Source organism: Balaenoptera physalus (genome assembly GCF_965194825.1).
Source record: "Balaenoptera physalus genome assembly, chromosome: 4".
In the NCBI taxonomy this organism is placed as follows: Eukaryota; Metazoa; Chordata; class Mammalia; order Artiodactyla; family Balaenopteridae; genus Balaenoptera; species Balaenoptera physalus.
Window position 1 is genome coordinate 85,920,240 of NC_138891.1, and position 23,652 is coordinate 85,943,891.

Sequence of the window (23,652 nt, forward strand, 5' to 3'; positions counted from 1 at the left end):
AGTTACCGCAACACAACCAGGAAGCATCTAGACGCGACGCGACTCTCTCGCAGCAGCCTCCCCTTACGCGTAGCAGCTCCCACACCAACAGGGAAAGGGAGCACTTACCTGCAAACCTCCCAACTTTTTTGGGCTTGAGACCCCTTAAGCTCCTCGCCGTTCGCTACCACGTGTCCAGCTTTCAGAATTCTCGGCTCCCTGAACCACCGCCTCCGATGCAGAGCCAATCAGGGAGCATTGCGTCATCACCGGGCGCCAGGAAAAGGCAAAGGTAATTGAAAATGAGCTTTGGTGTTTGCAAGGCCGAGGGACTGCTACCATTGCCATGGGTAACTGAGCAGACACGTTCCGCCTGCGCAAAGCCTCCTGGGAGTGGTGGTTCGGCGGCGCCCCACACCTGCAGCCTTTGAGGGCAGAGGAACTACAACTCCCAGGGAGACCCGGAAGCAGTCTTGGCAAAGGAGCGGTTGTTTCAGCTTTAGCCGAAGTCCGGCCCTGAACCTGGAAAATGCTTCTGGCGCCCCAGGAAAGGTCCTCCTCAAGGAAGAGGTCGGGGCTGAATGGATGGAAACAGTTTACAAGGAAGCCGAGTCCCACCAAGGTGATCCATTCCTATCGGGAGCTCTTGGAGAGGGGAGGGGAGGCGGGGACCGGCCCTAAGGCCAGCCGCAGCCCCACCTGCGCTTCCTCCCTCTTGCCCCAGGGGCATCATTACCTGGTCCGCTCCTGCCATGACCCACTGAGAGCCAGCACTGCGCTAAGGCTATCCCTGCTCCCCACCACTCCTGGTTTTAGGGAAGTTCCCGCACGGTTTCATTTCTCTTTCTTTTCTTTTCTTTCTTTCTTTTTTCTTTTTTTTTTAATGTTTTGCAATCATAGGAAACGTCTTTATTGGAGGGGTAAGAGCTTCACCTTAAGTCCTCGGCCTCATATTCCTCCCTTCTAGTTTTACATAAAGTATCTGAAATGAACTCAGAAATGCAAGTGAATATTGACTATATCAATACTTGATTCACTTGAAAATCTAAATTCTAGAAACAATCAAAAAATAGATCCTCTTTATATTTGCCACCTTCTTTGATGCATTAGCAACCAAAGACATGGAAAACTGATAACCCCACTGTAAACTTGAAACGTGTAAATGACATGTGCAAAGTCACAGTCACATGGAGTGTGCTTTACACAGACTACTTTTTTTTTTTAATTAATTAATTTGTTTATTTTTGGCTGCATTGGGTCTTCGTTGCTGCGCGCGGGCTTTTCTCTAGTTGTGGCGAGAGGGGGCTACTCTTCGTTGCAGTGCGCTGGCTTCTCATTGCAGTGGCTTCTCTTGTTGCGGAGCACGGGCTCTTGGCGCGTGGGCTTCAGTAGTTGTGGCTCGCGGGCTCTAGAGTGCAGGCTCAGTAGTTGTGACGCATGGGCTTAGCTGCTCTGCGGCATGTGGGATCTTCCCAGAGCACGGCTCGAACCCGTATCCCCTGCACTGGCAGGCGGATTCTCAACCACTGCACCACCAGGGAAGCCCCACAGACTACTTTTTTTAACAGTCACAAAAATGAATGCTTTAAATGTAAATGGGAGTACCAAATAGAGGACTTCTCAGCTTACAGCTGTTTTCACCCTTAAGTTACACCTCCTTAAAAAATATTCTGTAGACGTGTGGCGTCTCTGAGGCCCCTAGGCAATTGTGCTTGCAGGTTATTCTAAGTATACCAGCTAAATAACGCACTGGACGTACTCTACTTGGTGAATATCTTGCGCCAGATGCTGGAGTGTGCAGACTGGAGCATTAGACTTGGAAACAGAGTCTGCTCCTGTTGTACCAGTTCCATAATAGATTGGATCCAAAGTAGGTTATGGGTATAAACTTGATGATGAAAGGTAAAAACTGGGGACAGTTTTGGGGACCCCAAAAGGAAAGTTTTTGCTGCTAGTGCTCATTGTTACTGCCTAGAGGATAGAAAGGTAAAAACACAAGAGCTCCTTGAGGTTCAGTTGTGTTTGAATAGGATCAGCTGTTTCTTTGTTGCAGCGACAAAATTATTCAGCAGTACAGCTGCATTAATTAGTTATCTGTAAGGTGCTTTGAAGGGGAAGTGTTATATAAGTGAAGGATAGTATTATACCTTTCCCTCCTGTATGTGTCAGCATGTTCGTTTACATATTCCCTTATTTATTTAAAAACCCACCTGAATTATTAGCAAAGCAAATACCTCTATTTGTTAAGTTGCTATTAGAGGGAATTCTGCAAACTTCTGAGAGTTAACAGAGAGTGAAGAAAGCAGGTGTCCTACTGGTCTGATTTCTAATTTCAGATTAATGTCTGACTGACCTGGGTAGAAATTTATGTGATTTCTGCCTTATTTTTGCTCTGTAAAACAGTGGAAGATTGGTTATCCCTCACTCTGCCCCCCCATTTCTTATTGGACCAAACAATATCCCTGCTCTAGGTAAATACAAGTTACTCATGAAAAGAGGGGTCTGGGGAGAGGCGCACACCTTTCTCCAAGCAGATTTGCTTCCATGACACTTGAATAATCTGGCTAATTAATCAGTGCTTATTTGGGTTTTTTTTTTTTTAATTAATTATTTATTTATTTTTGGCTGTGTTGGGTCCTCGCTTCCGTGCGAGGGCTTTCTCCAGTTGCGGCAAGCGGGGGCCACTCTTCATCGCGGTGCGCGGGCCCCTCACCGTCGCGGCCTCTCCTGTTGCGGGGCACAGGCTCCAGACGCACAGGCTTAGCAGTCGTGGCTCACGGGCCCAGCTGCTCCGCGGCATGTGGGATCCTCCCAGACCAGGGCTCGAACCCGTGTCCCCCACATTGGCAGGCAGACTCCCAACCACTGTGCCACCAGGGAAGCCCTATTTGGGTTTTTATAAGGAATATTATATGTAGCATTCCTCTATCTTGGCTCTTAACCCTGGGGAGCTTTAAATAAATACTGACCCATGGGCCCTACCCCAGACCAATTAAATCAGAATCTGGAGATGGGCCTAGGTAAAAGATAAAGCAGTCAGAAGTCGTTCCAGAGAAGGCTTCGTGTTTTCTTCATTCTGCCAGCATTCTGTATTTTTTTTGTTGCTGAACTTTCTAATGCAATGCTGTGGGGAAAGACTAAAGGACGCTTGTCCACATGCTTCAACCAGAAAGACAAATTAAAATGGCAAAGTTGATAGATACATTGCTGGGTACTAATATTCTGTATATATTATCTACAGCCTGTGTTTGACCCTGACAATGTGGAATACTGGATTAAGGTAAGGATGTTTCATAATTAAGATAGAAAGAGAATTAACAGTCACACATAATCAGATGGAATAGGAATACTAATAGGTCTCCATTTTGCATATATTTTGCTGTTTCATTCCCATGTGACTATATATGTTGCCTTAGTTTTGTACTGTAGTACATTTTCATGATTTTGTGGCTTCTCATAAAAGCATGAATGACAAGATAACAGGTAGACATCCCTTTCAAATGCCATGAGGATCATCTGAAGAGGATTAAACGAGGAGGGCAGGAGAAGCCTTAGGAGAGGACATTGTGGCTTTCCCCAGGTAATTGGAAAGAACGTACTGTAGTTACATTGACCTGTGGGACCAATACAATAGGTAAAAGCTATGCATGCATCACAAGTAAGAATCTTCTAATAACTAAAGCAATCCAAAAATGGAGTGGGCATTCTTATAAACAGATGGATTTTCTATCACTAGAGGTATTCAAGTGGGTTCTAAATGGTCACTTAATGTTAGGACTAATGAGGAATATGTCTGAGCGTTTAGTGGGGGTGGAGGATGGTGGTGGATTGGGTTAGATCACCTCTAGTCTCTTCCAGGACTGAGACGTATATATATATATTTTTTTTTAATTAATTAATTAATTTATTTTTGGCTGGGTCTTAGTTGCTGCACGCAGGCTTTCCCTAGTTGGAGCGAGCAGGGCCTACTCTTCGTTGCGGTGCGCGGGCTTCTCGTTGCGGTGGCTTCTCTTGGTGCGGAGTATGGGCTCTAGGCCTACAGGCTTCAGTAGTTGTGGCACATGGGCTCAGTAGTTGTGGCACATGGGCTCAGTAGTTGTGGCTTGCGGGCTCTAGAGCTCAGGCTCAGTAGTTGTGGCTCATGGGCTTAGTTGCTCCACAGCATGTGGGATCTTCCTGGACCAGGACACGAACCCGTGTCCCCTGCATTGGCAGGCAGATTCTTAACCACTGCACCACCAGGGAAGTCCTGAGACGTATATTTTTGAGTCCAAGTACCATTTAAGTTGAAAGTACCATTAAACCACTTCTGGTGCGTGCCTCCGAGTGTCATTTTGGCAACTTGCCATACTAATTTGTGCACCACATGTTTCAAAATCATGTAGTATCTTCCTGGGAAAATATCCTTCTGCCTGGTAGTATTTTGAAGAGCTATTACTTATCTAAATTGACAGGCATTATGAGCACCAGGCCAGGTGGAACCTAGCCCAGATATAATCACTTAACCATTTTTTCATCCAGCCAGTATTTATTAAGTTCCTGCCAAGTACTAGCCCACTATGTTGGGCACCGGAAGTAAAACAGTGCACGGGGCAGGTACAGTTTCTGCCTTCCCAGAGTTTATAGTCCAGTGCGGGGCTAAACAACTTACTTTAAATTGTTGGGAGAATTAAGGATGCAGTGGAAGCTCATGGCGTGGGGCGCTCGTATAAATGGGGCCAGGGAAGCTTCCTGGCTCCTGCAGAAGGCCTGACTTAGAAGACAGTAAAATGGGTCCACCGTCATGGAGGCTAGCCTCTAGGAAGCCCACTTCTCAGTCTCCGTCAGGCTCAGCTTGCGTGTCAGTGTTGAAAGTCAGAATGCCAAGCCTTTGCAGGGCTTAATTGTACATTTAGTCACCGTCTCCTCCAGAGGGGAAGATTTAGGTAAAATAGAAGGATAAAATTCTGCTGTGACTTGTCTGCACCATTTTCCTCTTTCATGCCATTGTCAGCCAGCTTGACTTGGTTAGATTTTATCACTCCTCTAAAACTTCTGCAGTAGCTCTTTCTCCATTATACCCTCAAATCTCCCGTCTTGCAAAAAATCAAGAAGTTCTCATTTCACCCTGCAGTCCATTCTGATTGCCATACTATTTCTTTTTCTTTTCCAGTATCTTTGGATGTATAGCCTGGACTCCTTGCCTTTGTGTTTTTATTATCCTCTTGGGTCCAAAATTATTTTCCTTCAGTTTCTACTTCTTACCACTCCACAGAAAGTTGTCATAAATGACTTCCTGACTAAATCCAGTGGTCCGTTCTTTGTCCTCAAACTTTTTAATGTCTGTTTGATACAGTTATCACTTTTTTTTGTTTGTTTGTTTGTTTTTTTAAAAGAAATTCACGTTCTTTTATTTATTTATTTATTTATGACTGTGTTGAGTCTTTGTTTCTGTGCGAGGGCTTTCTCTAGTTGCGGCAAGTAGTGACCACTCTTCATCGCGGTGCGCGGGCCTCTCACCATCGCGGCCTCTCTTGTTGCGGAGCACAGGCTCCAGACGTGCAGGCTCAGTAATTGTGGCTCACGGGCCCAGCCGCTCCGTGGCATGCGGGATCTTCCCAGACCAGGGCTCGAACCCGTGTCCCCTGCACTGGCAGGCAGACTGTCAACCACTGCGCCACCAGGGAAGCCCTAGTTATCACTTTTTTATTCTAGAAATTCTCTCCTCCATTATCTTTTCGTGACACTGTTTCCTCTTGCTTCTCTTAATACCTCTCTGTTCACTCCTCTGTCTTCTTGTCTGATTTTGTTGCCTAATATATCCCAACTCTGGGTGTACCCTAAACTGTTACAACCTCTAGAACTAAGATTTCCAAATCCACTTGAGTGGACCACTCACTCAAAATGGAAGAAGGGGACATATATGGAAAGATAAGGTGGGAAACAGATCTCTCCAGAGTGACCTCATAGAGAGTAAATGCTACTTTCTTGACTCTAACCCTGATTAGATCATTTTTCTTCTGATTCATATCTTTTCCCATATGTTCTATTTTCTACATCTTTTCCAAGTTACCCTTACCTTTTCAACTTTATTCCTCTGCTTCTGTCTAATTCAAACTTAGTATACGAAACCCTTGAGAGTTTAAAAGGTAAAGCCCATGGCAGGTTTTGACAGTTGTACTACCGGTCTTTCCACGAAGGGCAAGAGGAAAAATCGTTTTCAAAATAGGCCAGACAACAATATAAACTACGGGAAAGTGTGGCTTTTTTGAATAACTCTTTAACATATTCATTCTTTAACAAACATTGATGGGGCATCTGTTAGGTACCAAGCACTGCTCTAGGTGCTAGGGGTTTCACGCATGAAAAAGACAAAAATCCTGGCTTATGTTCAAGTTAGGGGAGACGATAAACGATAAAATATGTTATAAGGTCATAAGTGCTATAGAGAAAGTCAGAACTGCTGAGGGGAACAGGGAGAGCCAGGAGGAGGGTGGTTACGATTCTTTAAGGGGTAGTCAGAGCGGGCCTTGCTATGAAGGTGACATTTGAGTAAAGACTTGAGGAGGGGAGGGAAAGAGTAGTACGGCCTTCTGGAGGAGAGCAGTCAGAGGGGAAGAAAGCACAGAGGCCTGAGGTGGGAATGCACTGGGCACATTTAAGGAGGAATGAGGAAGGAAGTCAGAGTGGCTGAGGTAGAGTGAGCGGTGGGAGGCGCGGCGGGCGAGCTTAGAGCGCTCACCAAGGGCCTGATGTTGCAGGACCACGGAGCACGTCATGAGGACTTCGACTTCTGTTCTGAGTGAGCTAGGGAACCATTGAAGGGTTTGGAGTGTAGTTAGCATGAGACGGCTTTCATTTTAAAAGGGTTTCTCTGGCTGCTGTGGTGGGAGACTATTCCAGAAAACGTGTCAGGAAACGGTGGTGCCTTGGACCAGGGTGAGAGCACTGGAGGTAACAAGAAGGGGTCAGCTTCTGGATATATCTTGAAATCAGAGTCAACAGATTTCCTGACAGATTATGTGTGGGATAACAGAGAGTGGATTCAAGAAGGCCTCCAAGATTTTTGTCCTGATGAACTGAAAGAATAGAGTTGTCACTACCTGAGTTGGAAGGCTGGGAACACAACAGGCGTGGAGAAAAGCCGGCTTGTGGGGTGAGGGGGGGAAGTCGGGGGTTAATTGTAAAATACACTTTTTGTACCGTGCAAGAGTTTGTCCGCCTCTGCTAATCCCTTCCCCGTTCCTGTGAATTTGGCCATGCGTTTACTAGATTCTCTCTGTTGAGTTAAAATATTCCTGATTGCTGCAGTTCAATGACTCTGTTTATCCCACTTTTTTTGAACTTACAGTTTGCCTAATATATGATGGGAAGTTCCTTTCAGAGGTAGTAATTTGAGGAAGTGTAGCTACCTGCCTCTGGTTCGTATTCATATGCAAGTCCTAGTGGCATGGAAGCTAATAAAATATTATATATTTTTTTAAATAAAATATCCAGGTGTCAGGATCCCGTTACTAATACTCTAAACAAAAGTTATCTAAAGCTTAAATTACCTTTTGTTCAAATATAAACATTGTGAACACCTGTTAAAACTTGGTAAAATACTGTAATTAATCACATGTTTAATGAATGAAATTATTTAGGGTGGATGTTTAAACCTCAGAGTTCCTTTAAAAATGGAAAAATGAAAGTATCGTGGTAGTTGGTAGAAAATCAGATTCTTAAATAGGAGAGAAATTCTTTAACCCTGAAGAAAGCTGTCATCTTAGTGGATTTTTTCTTTTTTCTTTTAAAGAGAGTGGAGAAAGCTTCAGAATTTGCAGTTTCAAAAGCATTTTCTGCTGGAAATTCAGATTTATCCAGAAGGCTTTGGGGCCAAATTGTAGATTTGGAAACACCTGAGCAAATAGAGGATCATGATGAAGTCTATGCAGAAGGTAAGAGAATACATTTTTTACTGCGATGTTAACAATTCTTTGGAGTACAACCTACTACAGCATAACTCATAATGTATTTCAAAGTATGAAATGAAAGCTTTTCTTTCTCTTGTTCTTAATTTTTGTTTGTTTCTACTTCCCTGAAGCTAATTTACTCTAACTCCAATATTACAAGTCAGTTTACATTTAAGGCTTATTTTGTCTCTTGAAGTAGAACCACATCCAGAGGCAGTTTTGACATAACACAGTTATCTAGTAAGTGTAAGATATTAATCCTGTGGCACAGAGGGCACCTTGTTAACTTGATCTACTATCATACAGATAATCTGACCACTAGTTTATAAATCAACTTTGTTCCTTATGAAGAGAGTCTAAAGCTGACCTCACCTCCCTGCCTCCCCAAAACATTTACTCCTCTGGAATTCAGTATTTTAGTTACTGATGCCCTGAGGAACTCCACTGTTTAGGGATGAAGAGATCAGGAGGGACCAGCAAAGAAGACTGGAAAGGAGAGACCCCTGAGGTAGGAGGGAAGCCAGGGTGCCATGTCCTGGAAGCCAATTTCCATTTAGATCATTTATGTCTCCAGTTTTTCAGATTATTTCTTCATTTATTCAATATATATATTAAATTGTTACTCTGTGCCAGGTACTATTTTAGGCATTGGAAGAGAAGGTTATGAACAAGAGATGAAGTCCTTGCTTTCATGGAGTATACATTCTGCAGTGGGAATAAATAAAACGAAAAATAAATGGTCAGGTAGTGATAAGTCATCCGAGTTTGGACCTGAATAACAAGAAAGAGCCAGGTGAGCTGTGATGGAGGAAGAACATCCCAGGCAGTGGGAAAGGTGGCATCAAGAGTTAAAGTACAGAGAGACCTTCAAGATGGCGGAGGAGTAAGACGTGGAGATCACCTTCCTCCCCACAAATACATCAGAAATACATCTACATGTGGAACAACTCCTACAGAACACCTACTGAACGCTGGCAGAAGACCTCAGACTTCCCAAAAGGCAAGAAACTCCCCACGTACATGGGTAGGGCAAAAGAAAAAAGAAAAAACAGAGACAAAAGAATAGGGATGGGACCTGCATCTCTGGGAGGGAGCTGTGAAGGAGGAAAAGTTCCCACACACTAGGAAGCCCCTTCACTGGCTGAGACGGGGGGTGGCAGGGGGAAGCTTCGGAGCCACAGAGGAGAACGCAGCAACAGGGGTGCAGAGGGCAAAGCAGAGAGATTCCCACACAGAGGATCAGTGCTGACCAGCACTCACCAGCCCGAGAGGCTTGTCTGCTCACCCACCGGGACGGGTGGGGACTGGGAGCTGAGGCTTGGGCTTCGGAGGTCAGATCCCAGGGAGAGGACTGGAGTTGGCTGCATGAACACAGCCTGAAGGGGGCTAGTGTGCCACAGCTAGCCAGGAGGGAGCCCGGGAAAAAGTCTGGAACTGCCTAAGAGGCAAGAGACCATTGTTTTGGGGTACGCGAGGAGAGGGGACTCAGAGCACTGCCTAAACGAGCTCCAGAGATGGGTGCGAGCCGTAGCTATCGGTGTGGACACCAGAGATGGGCATGAAATGCTAAGGCTGCTGCTGCAGCCCCCAAGAAGCCTGTGTGCAAGCACAGGTCACTATCCACACCTCCCCTCCCGGGAGCCTGTGCAGCCGCCAATGCCAGGGTCCTGAGATCCAGGGACAACTTCCCCAGGAGAACACACAGCACGCCTCAGGCTGTTGCAACGTCACGCTGGCCTCTGCCACTGCAGGCTACCCCGCATTCCAAACCTCTCCCTCCCCCCAGCCTGAGTGAGCCAGAGCCCCCTAATCAACTGCTACTTTAACCCTGTCTTGTCTGAGCGGGGAACATATGCCCTAGGGGACCTACACACAGAGGTGCAGCAAAATCCAAAGCTGAACCCCAGGAGCTGTGCGAACAAAGAAGAGAAAGGGAAATTTCTCCCAGCGGCCTCAGGAGCAGCAGATTAAATCTCCACAATCAACTTGATGTACCCTGCATCTCTGGAATACCTGAATAGAACAAATCATCCCAAAATTGAGGCAGTGGGCTTTGGGAGCAACTGTAGACTTGGGGTTTGCTTTCTGCATCTAATTTGTTTTTGGTTTTATGTTTATCTTAGTTTAGTATTTAGAGTTTATTATCATTGGTAGATTTGTTTTATTGATTTTGTTGCTCTCTTCCTTTTTTCTTTTAATATATAGATATATATATATTTTTTTACTTTTTTCTCTTTTTGTGAGTGTGTATGTGTATGCCTCTTTCTGTGATTTTGTCTTTATAGCTTTGCTTTTACCATTTGTCCTAGATTTCTGTCTGTTTTCTTTGTTTGTTTGTTTTAGTATAGTTTTTAGCGCTGGTTGTCATTGGTGGCTTTGTTTTTTGGTTTGGTTGCTCTCTTCTTTCTTTCTTTTTTTTTCTTTTTTTTCTTTTTACTTTTTTTTATTTCTAATAATTTTTTTTTATTTTAATAACTTTATTTTATTTTCTTTCTTCCCTTCTTTTGTTCTACTTTTTCTTCTGAGCCGTGTGGCTGACAGGGTCTTGGTGCTCCAGCCAGGTGTCAGGCCTGTGCTTCTGAGGTGGGAGAGCCGAGTTCAGGACATTGGTCCACCAGAGACCTCCCGGCTCCACATAATATCAAACAGTGAAAGCTCTCCCAGAAATCTCCAACTCAATACTAACACCCAGCTCAATACTAACACCCAGCTCAATGACCAGCAAGCTACAGTGCTGGACACCCTATGCCAAACAAGTAGCAAGACAGGACCACAACCCCACCCATTAGCAGAGAGGCTGCCTAAAATCATAATAAGGTCACAGACACCCCAAAACACATCACTGGATGTGGTCCTGCCCACCAGAAAGACAGGATCCAACCTCATCCACCAGAACACACACACCAGTCCCCTCTGCCAGGAAGCCTACACAGCCCACTGAACCAACCTTAGCCACTGGGGGCAGACACCGAAAATAATGGGAACTACAAACCTGCAGCCTGCGAAAAGGAGACCCCAAACACAGTAAGTTAAGCGAAATGAGAAGACAGAAAAAAACACAGCAGATGAAGCAGCAAGGTAAAAACCCACCAGACCCAACAAATAAAGAGGAAATAGGCAGTCTACCTGAAAAAGAATTCAGAATAATGATAGTAAAGATGATTCAAAATCTTGGAAATAGAATAGAGAAATTACAAGAAACGTTTAACAAGGACCTAGAAGAACTAAAGAGCAAACAAACAATGATGAACAACACAAAAAATGAAATTAAAAATTCTCTAGAAGGGATCAATAGCAGAATAACTGAGTCAGAAGAACAGATAAGTGACCTGGCAGATAAAATAGTGGAAATAACTACTGCAGAGCAGAATAAAGAAAAAAGGATGAAAAGAACTGAGGACAGTCTCAGAGACCTCTGGGACAACATTAAACGCACCAACATTCAAATTATAGGGGTCCCAGAAGACAAAGAGAAAAAGAAAGGGACTGAGAAAATATTTGAAGAGATTATAGTTGAAAACTTCCCTAATATGGGAAAGGAAATAGTTAATCAAGTCCAGGAAGCACAGAGTCCCATACAGGATAAATGCAAGGAGAAACACGCCAAGACACACATTAATCAAACTATCAAAAATTAAATACAAAGAAAAAATATTAAAAGCAGCAAGGGAAAAACAACAAATAACACAAGGGAATCCCCATAAGGTTAACAGCTGATCTTTCAGCAGAAACTCTGCAAGCCAGAAGGGAGTGGCAGGACATACTTAAAGTGATAAAAGGGAAAAACCTACAACCAAGATTACCCTACCCAGCAAGGATCTCATTCATATTTGATGGAGAAATTAAAATCTATACAGACAAGCAAAAGCTAAGAGAATTCAGCACCACCAAACCAGCTTTACAACAAATGCTAAAGGAGCTTCTCAATGCAGGAAACACAAGAGAAGGAAAAGACCTACAGTAACAAACCCAAAACAATTAAGAAAGTGGTAATTGGAACATACGTATCGATAACTACCTTAAATGTAAATGGATTAAATGCTCCCACCAAAAGACATAGACTGGCTGAATGGATACAAAAACAAGACCCGTATATGTGCTGTCTACAAGAGACCCACTTCAGACCTAGGGACACATACAGACCGAAAGGGAGGGGATGGAAAAAGATATTCCATGCAAATGGAAATCAAAAGAAAGCTAGAGTAGCAATTCTCATATCACACAAAATAGACTTTAAAATAAAGACTGTTACAAGAGACAAAGAAGGACACTACATAATGATCAAGGGATCAATCCAGAAGAAGGTATAACAGTTGGAACTCTTTATGCACCCAACATAGGAGCACATACACAAGGTAAATGCTAACAGCCATAAAAGGGGAAATCAACAGTAACACAGTCATAGTAGGGGACTTTAGCACCTCACTTTCACCAATGGACAGATCATCCAAAATGAAACTAAATAAGGAAACACAAGCTTTAAATGATACATTAAACAAGCTGGACTTAATTAATATTTGTAGGACATTCCAACCAAAAACAACAGAATACACTTTCTTCTCAAGTGCTCATGGAACGTTCTCCAGGATAGATCATATCTTGGATCACAAATCAAGCCTTGGTAAATTTAAGAAAATTGAAATCGTATCAGGTATCTTTTCTGACCACAACACTATGAGACTAGATATCAATTACAGGAAAGAATCTGTAAAAACTACAAACACATGGAGGGTAAACAATACACTACTAAATAACCAAGAGATCACTGAAGAAATCAAAGAGGAAATCAAAAAATACCTAGAAACAAATGACAATGAAAACACGACGACCCAAAACCTATGGGATGCAACAAAAGCAGTTCTAAGTGGGAAGTTTATAGCAATACAATCCTACGTCAAGAAACAAGAAACACCTCAAATGAACAACCTAACCTTACACCTAAAGGACTTAGAGAAAGAAGAACAAAAACCCCCCAAAGTTAGCAGAAGGAAAGAAATCATAAAGATCAGCTCAGAAATAAGTGAAAAAAAAATGAGGGAAACGATAGCAAAGATCAATAAAACTAAAAGCTGGTTCTTTGAGAAGGTAAACAAAATTGATAAACCATTAGCCAGACTCATCAAGAAAAAAGGGAGAAGACTCAAATCAACAGAATTAGAAATGAAAAAGTAGAAGGAACAACTGACACTGCAGAAATACAAAGGCTCATGAGAGATTACTACAAGCAACTATATGCCAATAAAATGGACAACCTGGAAGAGATGGACAAATTCTTAGAAAAGCACAACCTTCTGAGACTGAACCAGGAAGAAATAGAAAATATAAACAGATCAATCACAAACACTGAAATTGAGACTGTGATTAAAAATCTTCCAACAAACAAAAGCCCAGGACCAGATGGCTTCACAGGCAAGTTCTATCAAACATTTAGAGAAGAGCTAATACCTATCCTTCTCAAACTCCTCTAAAATATAGCAGAGGGAGGAACACTCCCAAACTCATTCTAGGAGGCCACCATCACCCTGATACCGAAACCAGGCAAAGATGTCACAAAGAAAGAAAACTACAGACCAATATCACTGATGAACATAGATGCAAAAATCCTCAACAAAATACTAGCAAACAAAATCCAACAGCACATTAAAAGTATCATACACCATGATCAAGTGGGGTTTATCCCAGGAATGCAAGGATTCTTCAATTTATGCAAATCAGTCAATGTGATACACCATATTAAAAAATTGAAGGAGAAAAACCATATGATCATCTCAATAGATGCAAAAAAGCTTTCAACAAAATTCAACACCCATTCATGATAAAAAACCCTCCAGAAAGTAGGCATAGAGGGAACCTACCTCAACATAATAAAGGCCATATATTGACAAACCCACAGCCAGCATCATTCTCAATGGTGAAAAACTGAAACCATTTCCACTAAGATCAGGAACCGAACAAGACAAGGTTGTCCACTCTCACCACTATTATTCAACATAGTTTTGGAAATTTTAGCCACAGCAATCAGAGAAGTAAAAGAAATAGAAGGAATCCAAATCAGAAAAGAAGAAGTAAGGCTGTCACTGTTTGCAGGTGACATGATACTATACATAGAGAATCCTAACGCTGCTACCAGAAAACTACTAGAGCTAATCAATGAATTTGGTAAAGTAGCAGAATACAAAACTAATGCACAGAAATCTCTTGCATTCCTATACACTAATGATGAAAAATCTGAAAGAGAAATTAAGGAAACACTCCCATTTACCATTGCTACTAAAAGAATAAAATACCTAGGAGTAAACCTACCAAAGGAGAAAAAAGACCTGTATGTAGAAAACTATAAGACCCTGATGAAAGAAATTAAAGATGATACAAACAGTTGGAGACATATACCATGTTCTTGGATTGGAAGAATCAACAGTGTGAAAATGACTATACTACCCAAAGCAATCTACAGATTCATTGCAATCCCTATGAAACTACCAATGGCATTTTCATAGAGCTAGAACAAAAAATTTCACAATTTGTATGGAGACACAAAAGACCCCAAATAGCCAAAGCAATCTTGAGAAAGAAAAACAGAGCTGGAGGAATCAGGCTCCTGGACTTCAGACTATACTACAAAGCTACAGTAATCAAGACAGTATGGTACTGGCACGAAAACAGGAATATAGGTCAATGGAACAGGATAGAAAGCCCAGAGATAAACCCACACACATATGGTCACCTTATTTTTGATAAAGGAGGCAAGAATATACAATGGAGAAGGCAGTCTCTTCAATAAGCGGTGCTGGGAAAACTGGACAGCTACATGTAAAAGAATGAAATTTGAACACTCCTTAACACCATACACAAAAATAAACTCAAAATGGATTAAAGACCTAAATGTAAGTCCAGGCACTATAAAACTCTTAGAGGAAAACATAGGCAGAACACTCTGACATAAATCACAGCAAGATCCTTTTTGACCCACCTCGTAGAGAAATGGAAATAAAAACAAAAATAAACAAATGGGACCTAATGAAACTTGAAAGCTTTTGCACAGCCAAGGAAACCATAAACAAGGTGAAAAGACAATCCTCAGAATGGGTGAAAATATTTGCAAATGAAGCAACTGACAAAGGATTAATCTCCAAAATTTAAAAGCAGCTCATGCAGTTCAAAATCAAAAAAACAAACAACCCAATCCAAAAATGGGCAGAAGACCTAAATAGACGTTTCTCCAAAGAAGATATGCAGATTGCCAACAAACACATGAAAGGATGCTCAACATCAGTAATCACTAGAGAAATGCAAATCAAAACTCCAATGAAGTATCACCTCACATCAGTCAGAATGGCCATCCTCAAAAAATCTAGAAACAATAAATGCTGGAGAAGGTGTGGAGAAAAGGGAACCCTCTTGTACTGTTGGTGGAAATGTAAATTGATACAGCCACTATGGAGAACAGTATGGAGGTTCCTTATAAAACTAAAAATGGAACTATCATATGACCCAGCAATACCACTACTGGGCATATACCCTGAGAAAACCATAATTCAAAAAGAGTCATGTACCACAATGTTCATTGCAGCTCTATTTACAATAGCCAGGACATGGAAGTAACCTAAGTGTCCATTGACAGATGAATGGATAAAGAAGATGTGGCACATATATACAATGGAATATAACTCAGCCATAAAAAGAAACAAAATTGAGTTATATGTAGTGTGGTGGATGGACCTAGAGTCTGTCATACAGAGTGAAGTAAGTCAGAAAGAGAAAAATACTGTATGCTAACACATATGTATGGAATCTAAAATAAAAAAAAAGTCTAAAGAACCTAGGGGCAGGAGAGGAATAAAGATGCAGATGTAGAGAATGGACTTGAGAACACGGGGAGTGGGAAGGGTAAGCTGGGACAAAGTGAGAGAGTGGCATGGACATATATACACTACCAAATATAAAGTAGATAACTAGTGGGAAGAAGCAGCATAGCACAGGGAGATCAGCTCAGTGCTTTTTGACCACCTAGAGGGGTGGGATAGGGAGATTGGGAGGGAGACCAAGAGGGAGGAGATATGGAGCTATATGTATATGTATAGCTGATTCACTTTGTTATAAAGCAGAAACTAACACACCATTGTAAAGCAATTATACTCCAATAAAGATGTTAAAAAAAAATAAAAAGTTAAAGTACAAGCATGGTGTGCTTGAGGAGCTGAAGGAAGACCAGTGTTGCTGCAGCTTCCGCATGGAGGTGAGCTTGCAGGAGTGAGCAGAATACATGTCACATAGGGCCTTATAGGCCTGGGGAAAGAATTTAGATTGTATTCTGAGTATGATTAGACATCATTGAAGGGTTTTAGGCAGAGATGTAGTAGGATAATTTTTTTAATATATGAAGAATGAATTATAGGGGAGAAAAAGAGGGAAAAGGGAGACTAGTGGGAGGCTATTGCACTGGTCTCTGTGAGCTGTAATGGCACTTGGTCTTGGGTGGTCGGTGGTACTGGAGTTGGAGAAAGGAGATTGATTCAGAAGTTGGCAAGGCTATGTCTTACCCACCCCTTCTCCCACCCCACCAATAGGAATACACAATATACTTTAGCCACTCAAGGTTTCCAAAAAGTCCTGCAGTTAAATATATATTTACTTACCCCATTTTCCAAGCTTCCTAGAACCTGAATTCTTTTTATCTTGAATTACATATTAATATCCTGAGAAACTAGTGATCCACATTAGAAAGTACTAGTGTATGAACAGAACATGTGTTTCAGAGGTGTATATCCTTTTTTCCTCCTGTCATCGGCTGTCTATTGATATTCAGTAAGAACTAGTGTTCTGGGGAACATACTTTGAGAAACTCTGCTTTGAGGTAGGTGTCAAGCCTCTGATCCAACATGAAGCGTTACTACAGTTGAACCCTCCAAGAGACGTTCTCTTTCCTTGTTCTTTTGGAGCACTTAATAGTAAATCTCTATTTACTAATAAATGGCATTTAGTAGATCCAAATTATTTTACACATAATTTATTATAAATATGTGAACTATTGTACACAGGGTCTCAGTAAATATCTGCTCCCTTTCTCTACCTTCCTCTGAAGGCCAGTAGTGTCTGTTGCTTGCATACTTTTTACACTTAGTTTCTATCACCTTGATTCATTTTTTTCTATTTTTACATATCATGCATTCCTATCTATGTTAAATGTCTCTTGGCATCATTTAGTATTTGGAAACACTCCGTTCCCTTAGAGCTGTGCAATAATGATAATAACAATGATGAAGATAATACTGAAATAGACATTTTTCTTCTTTGAAACACCCATGCCCTATCCATAAGAGCTGTATGATAATGATGAAAGTACTGCTAAAGTAGACATTTTCTCTCATACCTCTATAATTAAGAAGATTTTCTGAATGTCACTAAGAAAGAAATCCAAATGGAGGTTGGCTTCCAGGATATCACACTCTTTGATTTTCCTCCTACCTCAATGGTCTCTCCTTCCTAGTCTACTTACCTGGTTCTGCCTTATCTCTTCAACCCCTAAATACTAGAGTTCCTCATGGCTTAGTCCTTGAACCAGTTCTCTATCTACCTTCCTCCTTTGCCGATCTCATTCATTTCTATGGCTTTAAATACCATCTGTATGCTGACAACACCCACATTTATTTCTTCAGCTTGGACCTCTCCCTTGAAATCCAGATGATATAGCCAATACCTATTTGACATCCCTATTTGGATGTCTCATAAGCATCTCAAACCCAACTCATCTGATACTGAACTCCTGATCTTCTGTCCAAACCTGCTGCTCCCTTGGTCTTCCCTGTCTCGGTAAATGACATCTCCATCCTGTAGTTGCTTAAGCCAAAAACCTTGTAGAGTTCTTTCTCTCACATCCCATATCCAGCCCATCAGCAAATCATGTCAACTCCACCTCAAAACATTATTTTCTAGAATCTGAGCATTTCTAGTACCTCCACTTCAGGTCCAGGCCATCATCACCCCTTTTCTGGATATTTGTCTCTCAACTGTTGTCTCCGGCTTCTGAGCTTGTCCCCGTATAGTCTATTTTAACATAGTATCAGAGTGATGCTCTTAAAATATGTTACCTCTTTGCTCAAAAACCTCCCATTACATACAGAGTAAAAGCCAAAGTACCTAGAATGCTGTCAAGACTTATCTAAACAAAGTGTTTTCAACCTCAACACTGTTGATATTTTGGGCCAGATAAGTTTTGTTGTGGGTCCTGTCCTATGAATTGTAGGATGTTTAGCAGCATCCCTGGCCTCTACCCAGTTCCCCAGTTGTAATAACCAAAAATGGCTACAGTCATTGCCAGATGTCCACTGGGGAGTAAGATCACCCCCACTGCTCTAGAACCACTGCTCTAAACCTGATCCCTACATTACCTCTTCCACCTCATCTCCAACTACTCTCCCTTCACTCATTCCTCCAGCCATACCACCTCCGTGCTGTTTCTCCAATACACTAGACACTCTACTGCCTTAGGGCCTTTGCACTTCTTTTCCCTCTGCACAGATTAATTTTCCCTTACATAGCCATATGGCTCACTCCCTCACTTCCTTCCCTTTTTTGCTCAAATGTCTTCTCAGTGTGGCCTCCTTTGACCACCCAATTAATTTAAAACTATCAACACCCATCTTTCATTTCTTGTACACCATTTCTCCTTCTCCTGCTCTGTTTTTCTGACTTGCTTGTTCATTGTCTCTCTTCCCCAATTAGAACATAAGGTTCATGGTGGTAGGTTTTATTTTTCCTGTTTTTTTCACTGCTGTATTGCCAACATCTAGAGCAGTACTTGACACATGATAAGTGCTCAGTTAACATTTATTGAATGAATGAAAACAGCAAATGAAGAAAGTCTCCGAAGTAAAAAGATGTTTTTGTTTTATTGACAGCTCAGGAATTGGTCAATGACTGGTTAGATACCAAACTTAAGCAAGAACTAGCAAGTGATGGGGATGGTGATGCTGAAGACACTGTGTCACATGTCCCTCCTGTGCCAGAAGCCAACGGGCATTTGAAATATGACAAGTTCGATGGTAAGAACTTATTTAAGTGTGCTAAGCTTTAACATCCAATGAATGTGTCCAAGAAATCTTTTTAATTGTTTTGAATAATAAATGATATATTATTTGACGTTTCTGTGTTTTGCTTAGTTTTGTAATTGGTTTTAATTTTTCTTGATTCAATTTAAATTACTTATCTATATCCTCAGTAAATTCGTGGTTATTTTAAAATTAAAATATTCTATTATTTGTAATTCTTCTTATGATTATAATGGCAATTAATGCTGTTTAAGAGTGCCTCTTTCCATATATTGTTGGATGACCATTTACTTTGATGGCTTTTAAGTGTTTTACTATATTTAAACATTGATATCTCATTTTGTATTTACAAAATGCTTCATATGTCTTTATAAGGGAAGTTATTACTTGTACACAGAGTTAGTGTCAGACAAGTTAAATAGCTAACTTGTGAGGATTCCTCAGTTGTACCCAAAGAGTCTAAGATTTTTTTCCCTAAGCATAAGGGTAGGCATAGTGATGGTGGTGGCATCTTGCCATGCATGGCTGAGACACCCCTGATGAACTCATCTTGCAGCATTTCCCTTGTTTAGGACACTACAAAATCCCCAGCTCGCAAATCACAAAGTGATGAGCCCTTAAAGTTAAGGGACTCCTCAAGATCACCTAATCCGATCTACCCTCTTCACCCCCTTAGACAGAGATCCTTCTATAGTATCCCTAATATGGGTTAATACAATCTCTGCCTGAACACCTCCCAGGATAGGGAGCCTGCACTCTGGGAGGAGCCCATCAGCTGTTGTGAGGCTCTAATATTCATAAATTCTCTCTTAGTTAGGAGGATTAGGATTTTGTCCTCAGTAACTTTTACCCTTTTGTGCAACAGAAAATAATATCATGTTCTCTCTCTCAAGAACAGTCTTTTCTTTTCTTGTGGGAGTTGTAATCATATCTGATCTTTCATATACATCAGTCTTCCTAGATTAAATAGCACCAGTACTCTCAACAGTTCTTTATATCACATTGTTTCTAGATATACTGGTTGCCACCTTCTGGATGTTTTCTAGTTTAATGATATCATAATTAAAGTGAGGCATTTCAGTATGTAATATTTATTCTGAAGCATGTCTGAAATATAATGAAACTGCTACTTTCTTTCATATGGTGCTAATATATCTAGTTATATCTCTTTACTTAGATTTGTTATTACCTTCTAGTATCTTATCAGGCCTCACTCATCTTATGCTTGTAGTATTACTTTTTTTTGGGATTGAAACATTGAACAAAAATATTACCTAGTCATTAAAAAAGGATGTTTATCAAAATTATTAACTAACGGACTTCCCTGGTGGTGCAGTAGTTAAGAATCCCCCTGCCAATGCAGGGGACACGGGTTCGAGCCCTGGTCCAGGAAGATCCCACATGCCGTGGAGCAACTAAGCTCATGCGCCGCAACTACTGAGCCTGCATGCCACAGCTGCTGAGGACCGCACGCCTAGAGCCCGTGCTCTGCAACAAGAGAAGCCACCACAACAAAGAGTAGCCCCTGCTCGCCGCAACTAGAGAAAGCCCGCGTGTAGCAATGAAGACCCAACACAGCCAAAAATAAATATATAAATAAATAAATTTATTTTAAAAAATTATTAACTAACATGATTATCTCAATAGGTACAGGAAAAATACTTGACAAAATTGATTCCTGATTAAAACTCTCAGCGAACTAGTAATAAAAGGTAAATTTTTCATCCTGACAAGGGGCATTTACATGAGACATATAGGAAACAAATACCAAAATGACAAGCGTAAATCCTGCTTTATCAAGAATTACATTACATGTAAATGGATTAAACATTCCAATCAAAAGATGGAGACTGGCCAAATGAACTTAAAAATATGACCTAACTATATGCTGTCCCAGGAGACACAGTCTAGAGTCAAAGACACAAACAGCTTGAAAATAAAAGGATGGAAAAAGATGTACTATGCAAACAGTAACCAAAAGAGAGTGAGAGCAGCTTACTAATCTCAGAAAAAATAGGCTCTAAGATAAAAAATTGTTGCTCAAGACAAAGAAGGGCATTCTATAATAATAAAAGGGTCAATCCATCAAGAAAACATAACAAGTGTAAATATATATGCACCTAACAAAAGAGCCCCAAAATATGTGAAGCATAAACTGACAAAATTGAAGGGAGAAATAGATAATTCAGCAATAACAGTTGGAGACTTCAGTACCCCATTTTCAATAATGTATGGAACTAAATAGAACATCATCAAGAACGATATTCAATATTGCTAGTCATTAGGAAAAAGCAAATTAAAACTACCATGAGTAACCACTACGCACCTATTAAAATGGCTTAAATTAAAAGACTGATCATACCAAGTTTTGGTAAGGATGTGGAGGAACTGGAACCCTCCTACACTGCTGGTGAGAATGTAAAATTGTATAGCCACTTTGGAAAACAGCTTGACAGTTTCTTAAAAAGTTAAACACATACTTATGGGATCCAGCCATTCCAGTCCTAGGCATTTTCCCAAGAGAAAGAAAGCAAATGTTCATACAAAGACTTGTACACAAATGTTCATAACAACTTTATTTGTAATAGCCAAAATCTGGAAGCAACCCAAATGTTTATCCCCAGATGAATGAATGAACAAATTGTGGTATGCCCATACAGTGGAATACTACTCAGCAATAAAAAGGGATAAACTATTGATACAACAACATGAATGAATCTCAAAATAATTATGCTGAGTAAAAGAAGGACGACCAGAAAGAGTACATAGTATATGATTTAATTGATACCAAATTCTGGAAAATTTAAACTAATCTGTTGGCAGAAAGCAGGTCTGGGGTTGCCTGGGATAGGGCAAAGAGCATGGGGAAGAGTGAGAGGAAGAGATTGCAAATCTGCATGAGGACCCTTTTGCAGCTGACAGACACATTCATTATCTTGATTGTAATGATGTTTACTGGTATCTATATATGTCAAAGCTTATTGCAGACTTTAAATATTTACAAGTTTATTGCATGTCAATTATACCACAGTAAAGCCTTTTTTAAAAAGAGCAATGGAGTCCTCAAGGATGTTTAGATCCTTGTAACATAAATGTAAAAGTAATAGCTTTTAAATTTGGCAGTGAGGGAGTTAGTGACTTGGGTGAGGGCAATTCCTCATGAGTGGAGGTTTTTTCCTCTTAGTTGAAGGTAATTGCTGAGGGCTGTATTCATCCAACTGGCATTATCAGTTACTATTTATTGAACACTCACAGCTTTGTATTTTTATTGTACCAGGATTATTTACATAAATATGGAAATTGTACTAAAATTAAATTTTTTAAAAATTAAAAATTTTTTCCTTCTTTGTTGTTGTTATGTTTCCCCCAGATTTATGTGGTTATTTGGAGGAAGAAGACGAAAGTACCACCTTTCAAAAATTCATAGACCATCTGCTCCATAAAGACGTGGTGGATTCTGGGATATTGGAAGATCTTGGAATGAATGAAAACCAAGACAAGAAGTGGCAGAAGGATCCTCATCTTACCATGGAGATGAGACATAAGCAGGTGGGAGGGAAAAGCAAAATTAAAATGGATAACAGGAAGCAATTTTTGTGTAACACATTTAATAAGCTTAAATAAAGACTTAGGCTTTATTGTGAAAAAGGATGCCATCTGTGGTTTGGTTAGAAAGAATAAAAATAAAATATAAGAACTTCAGAAGAAAAATAATGCTCATAAGCTGAGGATAGGAAACAATTTATTTAAGAAAACCAAAAAGAGGAATAATTGATTTTGACCATGAGAGTGGTGAGCTAAACTTTATTAGTTTGGATGTGATACTTCCTATTATAAATATGTAGATTGGGTTTTGCTTGAATTTGGATTTGGTATTGTGACATCAATATATTAATATCATGAATATTCTGGTGAATGTTATAATGATAATTCTTTTCTAGACAGTGGAAAAATTCACTTATTTTGTGATTATAATTTGAAAGGGAGGACAGAGCTGAATTAAATCTAGTTCAGCTGTTTTGAATTAGAAAGGCGTATGGGAACTTTCTTTTCTCCAAAGGGAATAGTAGGTTATTGGAAAAAGATTCGTCTCAACACTTTGTAGAGTAACTTAGGAAGTCCGAAAGACCGAGTCTTTTCCACATGTCCAGAACCAAGACCAGAGTAGAATTAATGTCTATATGTGTGTATGCTATCTTTTTATAACACTGAATTTCTGATTACTTTAAACCATAATGTATGCCAAAGCAGCACTAAGGATGTGAGAGAAACTGGAGTAGAAGCATGATCCTGGTTTGGATTTATGATAAAAGGGAAAAGAAAAGGTTCAGTAAGAGGTAGCCATTATCTAGAAGTCTTATCATAACTGAAGAGTAAGATAAGGGTAAAGTTAAGTGAAGCAGGAAGGAAAGGACCACTCCTTAATTCGTAGCTAGTCTAAAGAATTGAGTTTGAAAAAAATGATTGTGCTTATTCAGAAATATCTGTGAAGTTTGTGGTTTTGATTTCCAAGTATGATCCAGAATCATTGATAAATTCAAATAAAGATAGAATTGAATAAAAGGTCGTGATGCTCCTTTAAGGCAGTAAATCACTGTTTTAGCCTTCACAAAGTAGCCTCCAAAATATCCTTATTCTTTCTTAAATTATAATTAACATACAGACAGAGCCTAAATAAATAACAGTAATGTACA

General features: G+C 40.5%; 1 protein-coding gene across 7 annotated transcripts in view; it reads left to right on the plus strand.

Annotated features, from left to right (window-relative positions):
• The first annotated feature begins 113 nt into the window (after nucleotides 1-113).
• The window catches only part of CCDC191 (coiled-coil domain containing 191), a 104,713-nt gene continuing 81,174 nt past the window's right edge, over nucleotides 114-23,652 (plus strand). For 6 of the 7 annotated variants that reach the window (XR_014263036.1, XM_082460158.1, XM_082460159.1 and 3 more), the window contains exons 1-5: nucleotides 114-601; nucleotides 3,221-3,259; nucleotides 7,754-7,895; nucleotides 18,809-18,952; nucleotides 22,329-22,507. Coding sequence is in view for 6 of the 7 variants with exons in the window: in XM_082460158.1 (XP_082316284.1) it covers nucleotides 509-601; nucleotides 3,221-3,259; nucleotides 7,754-7,895; nucleotides 18,809-18,952; nucleotides 22,329-22,507 (597 nt within the window). In the remaining variant the exon portion in view is untranslated. The remainder of the gene's footprint in view (nucleotides 602-3,220; nucleotides 3,260-7,753; nucleotides 7,896-18,808; nucleotides 18,953-22,328; nucleotides 22,508-23,652) is intronic. The other variant, XM_082460162.1, reaches the window with a different exon arrangement.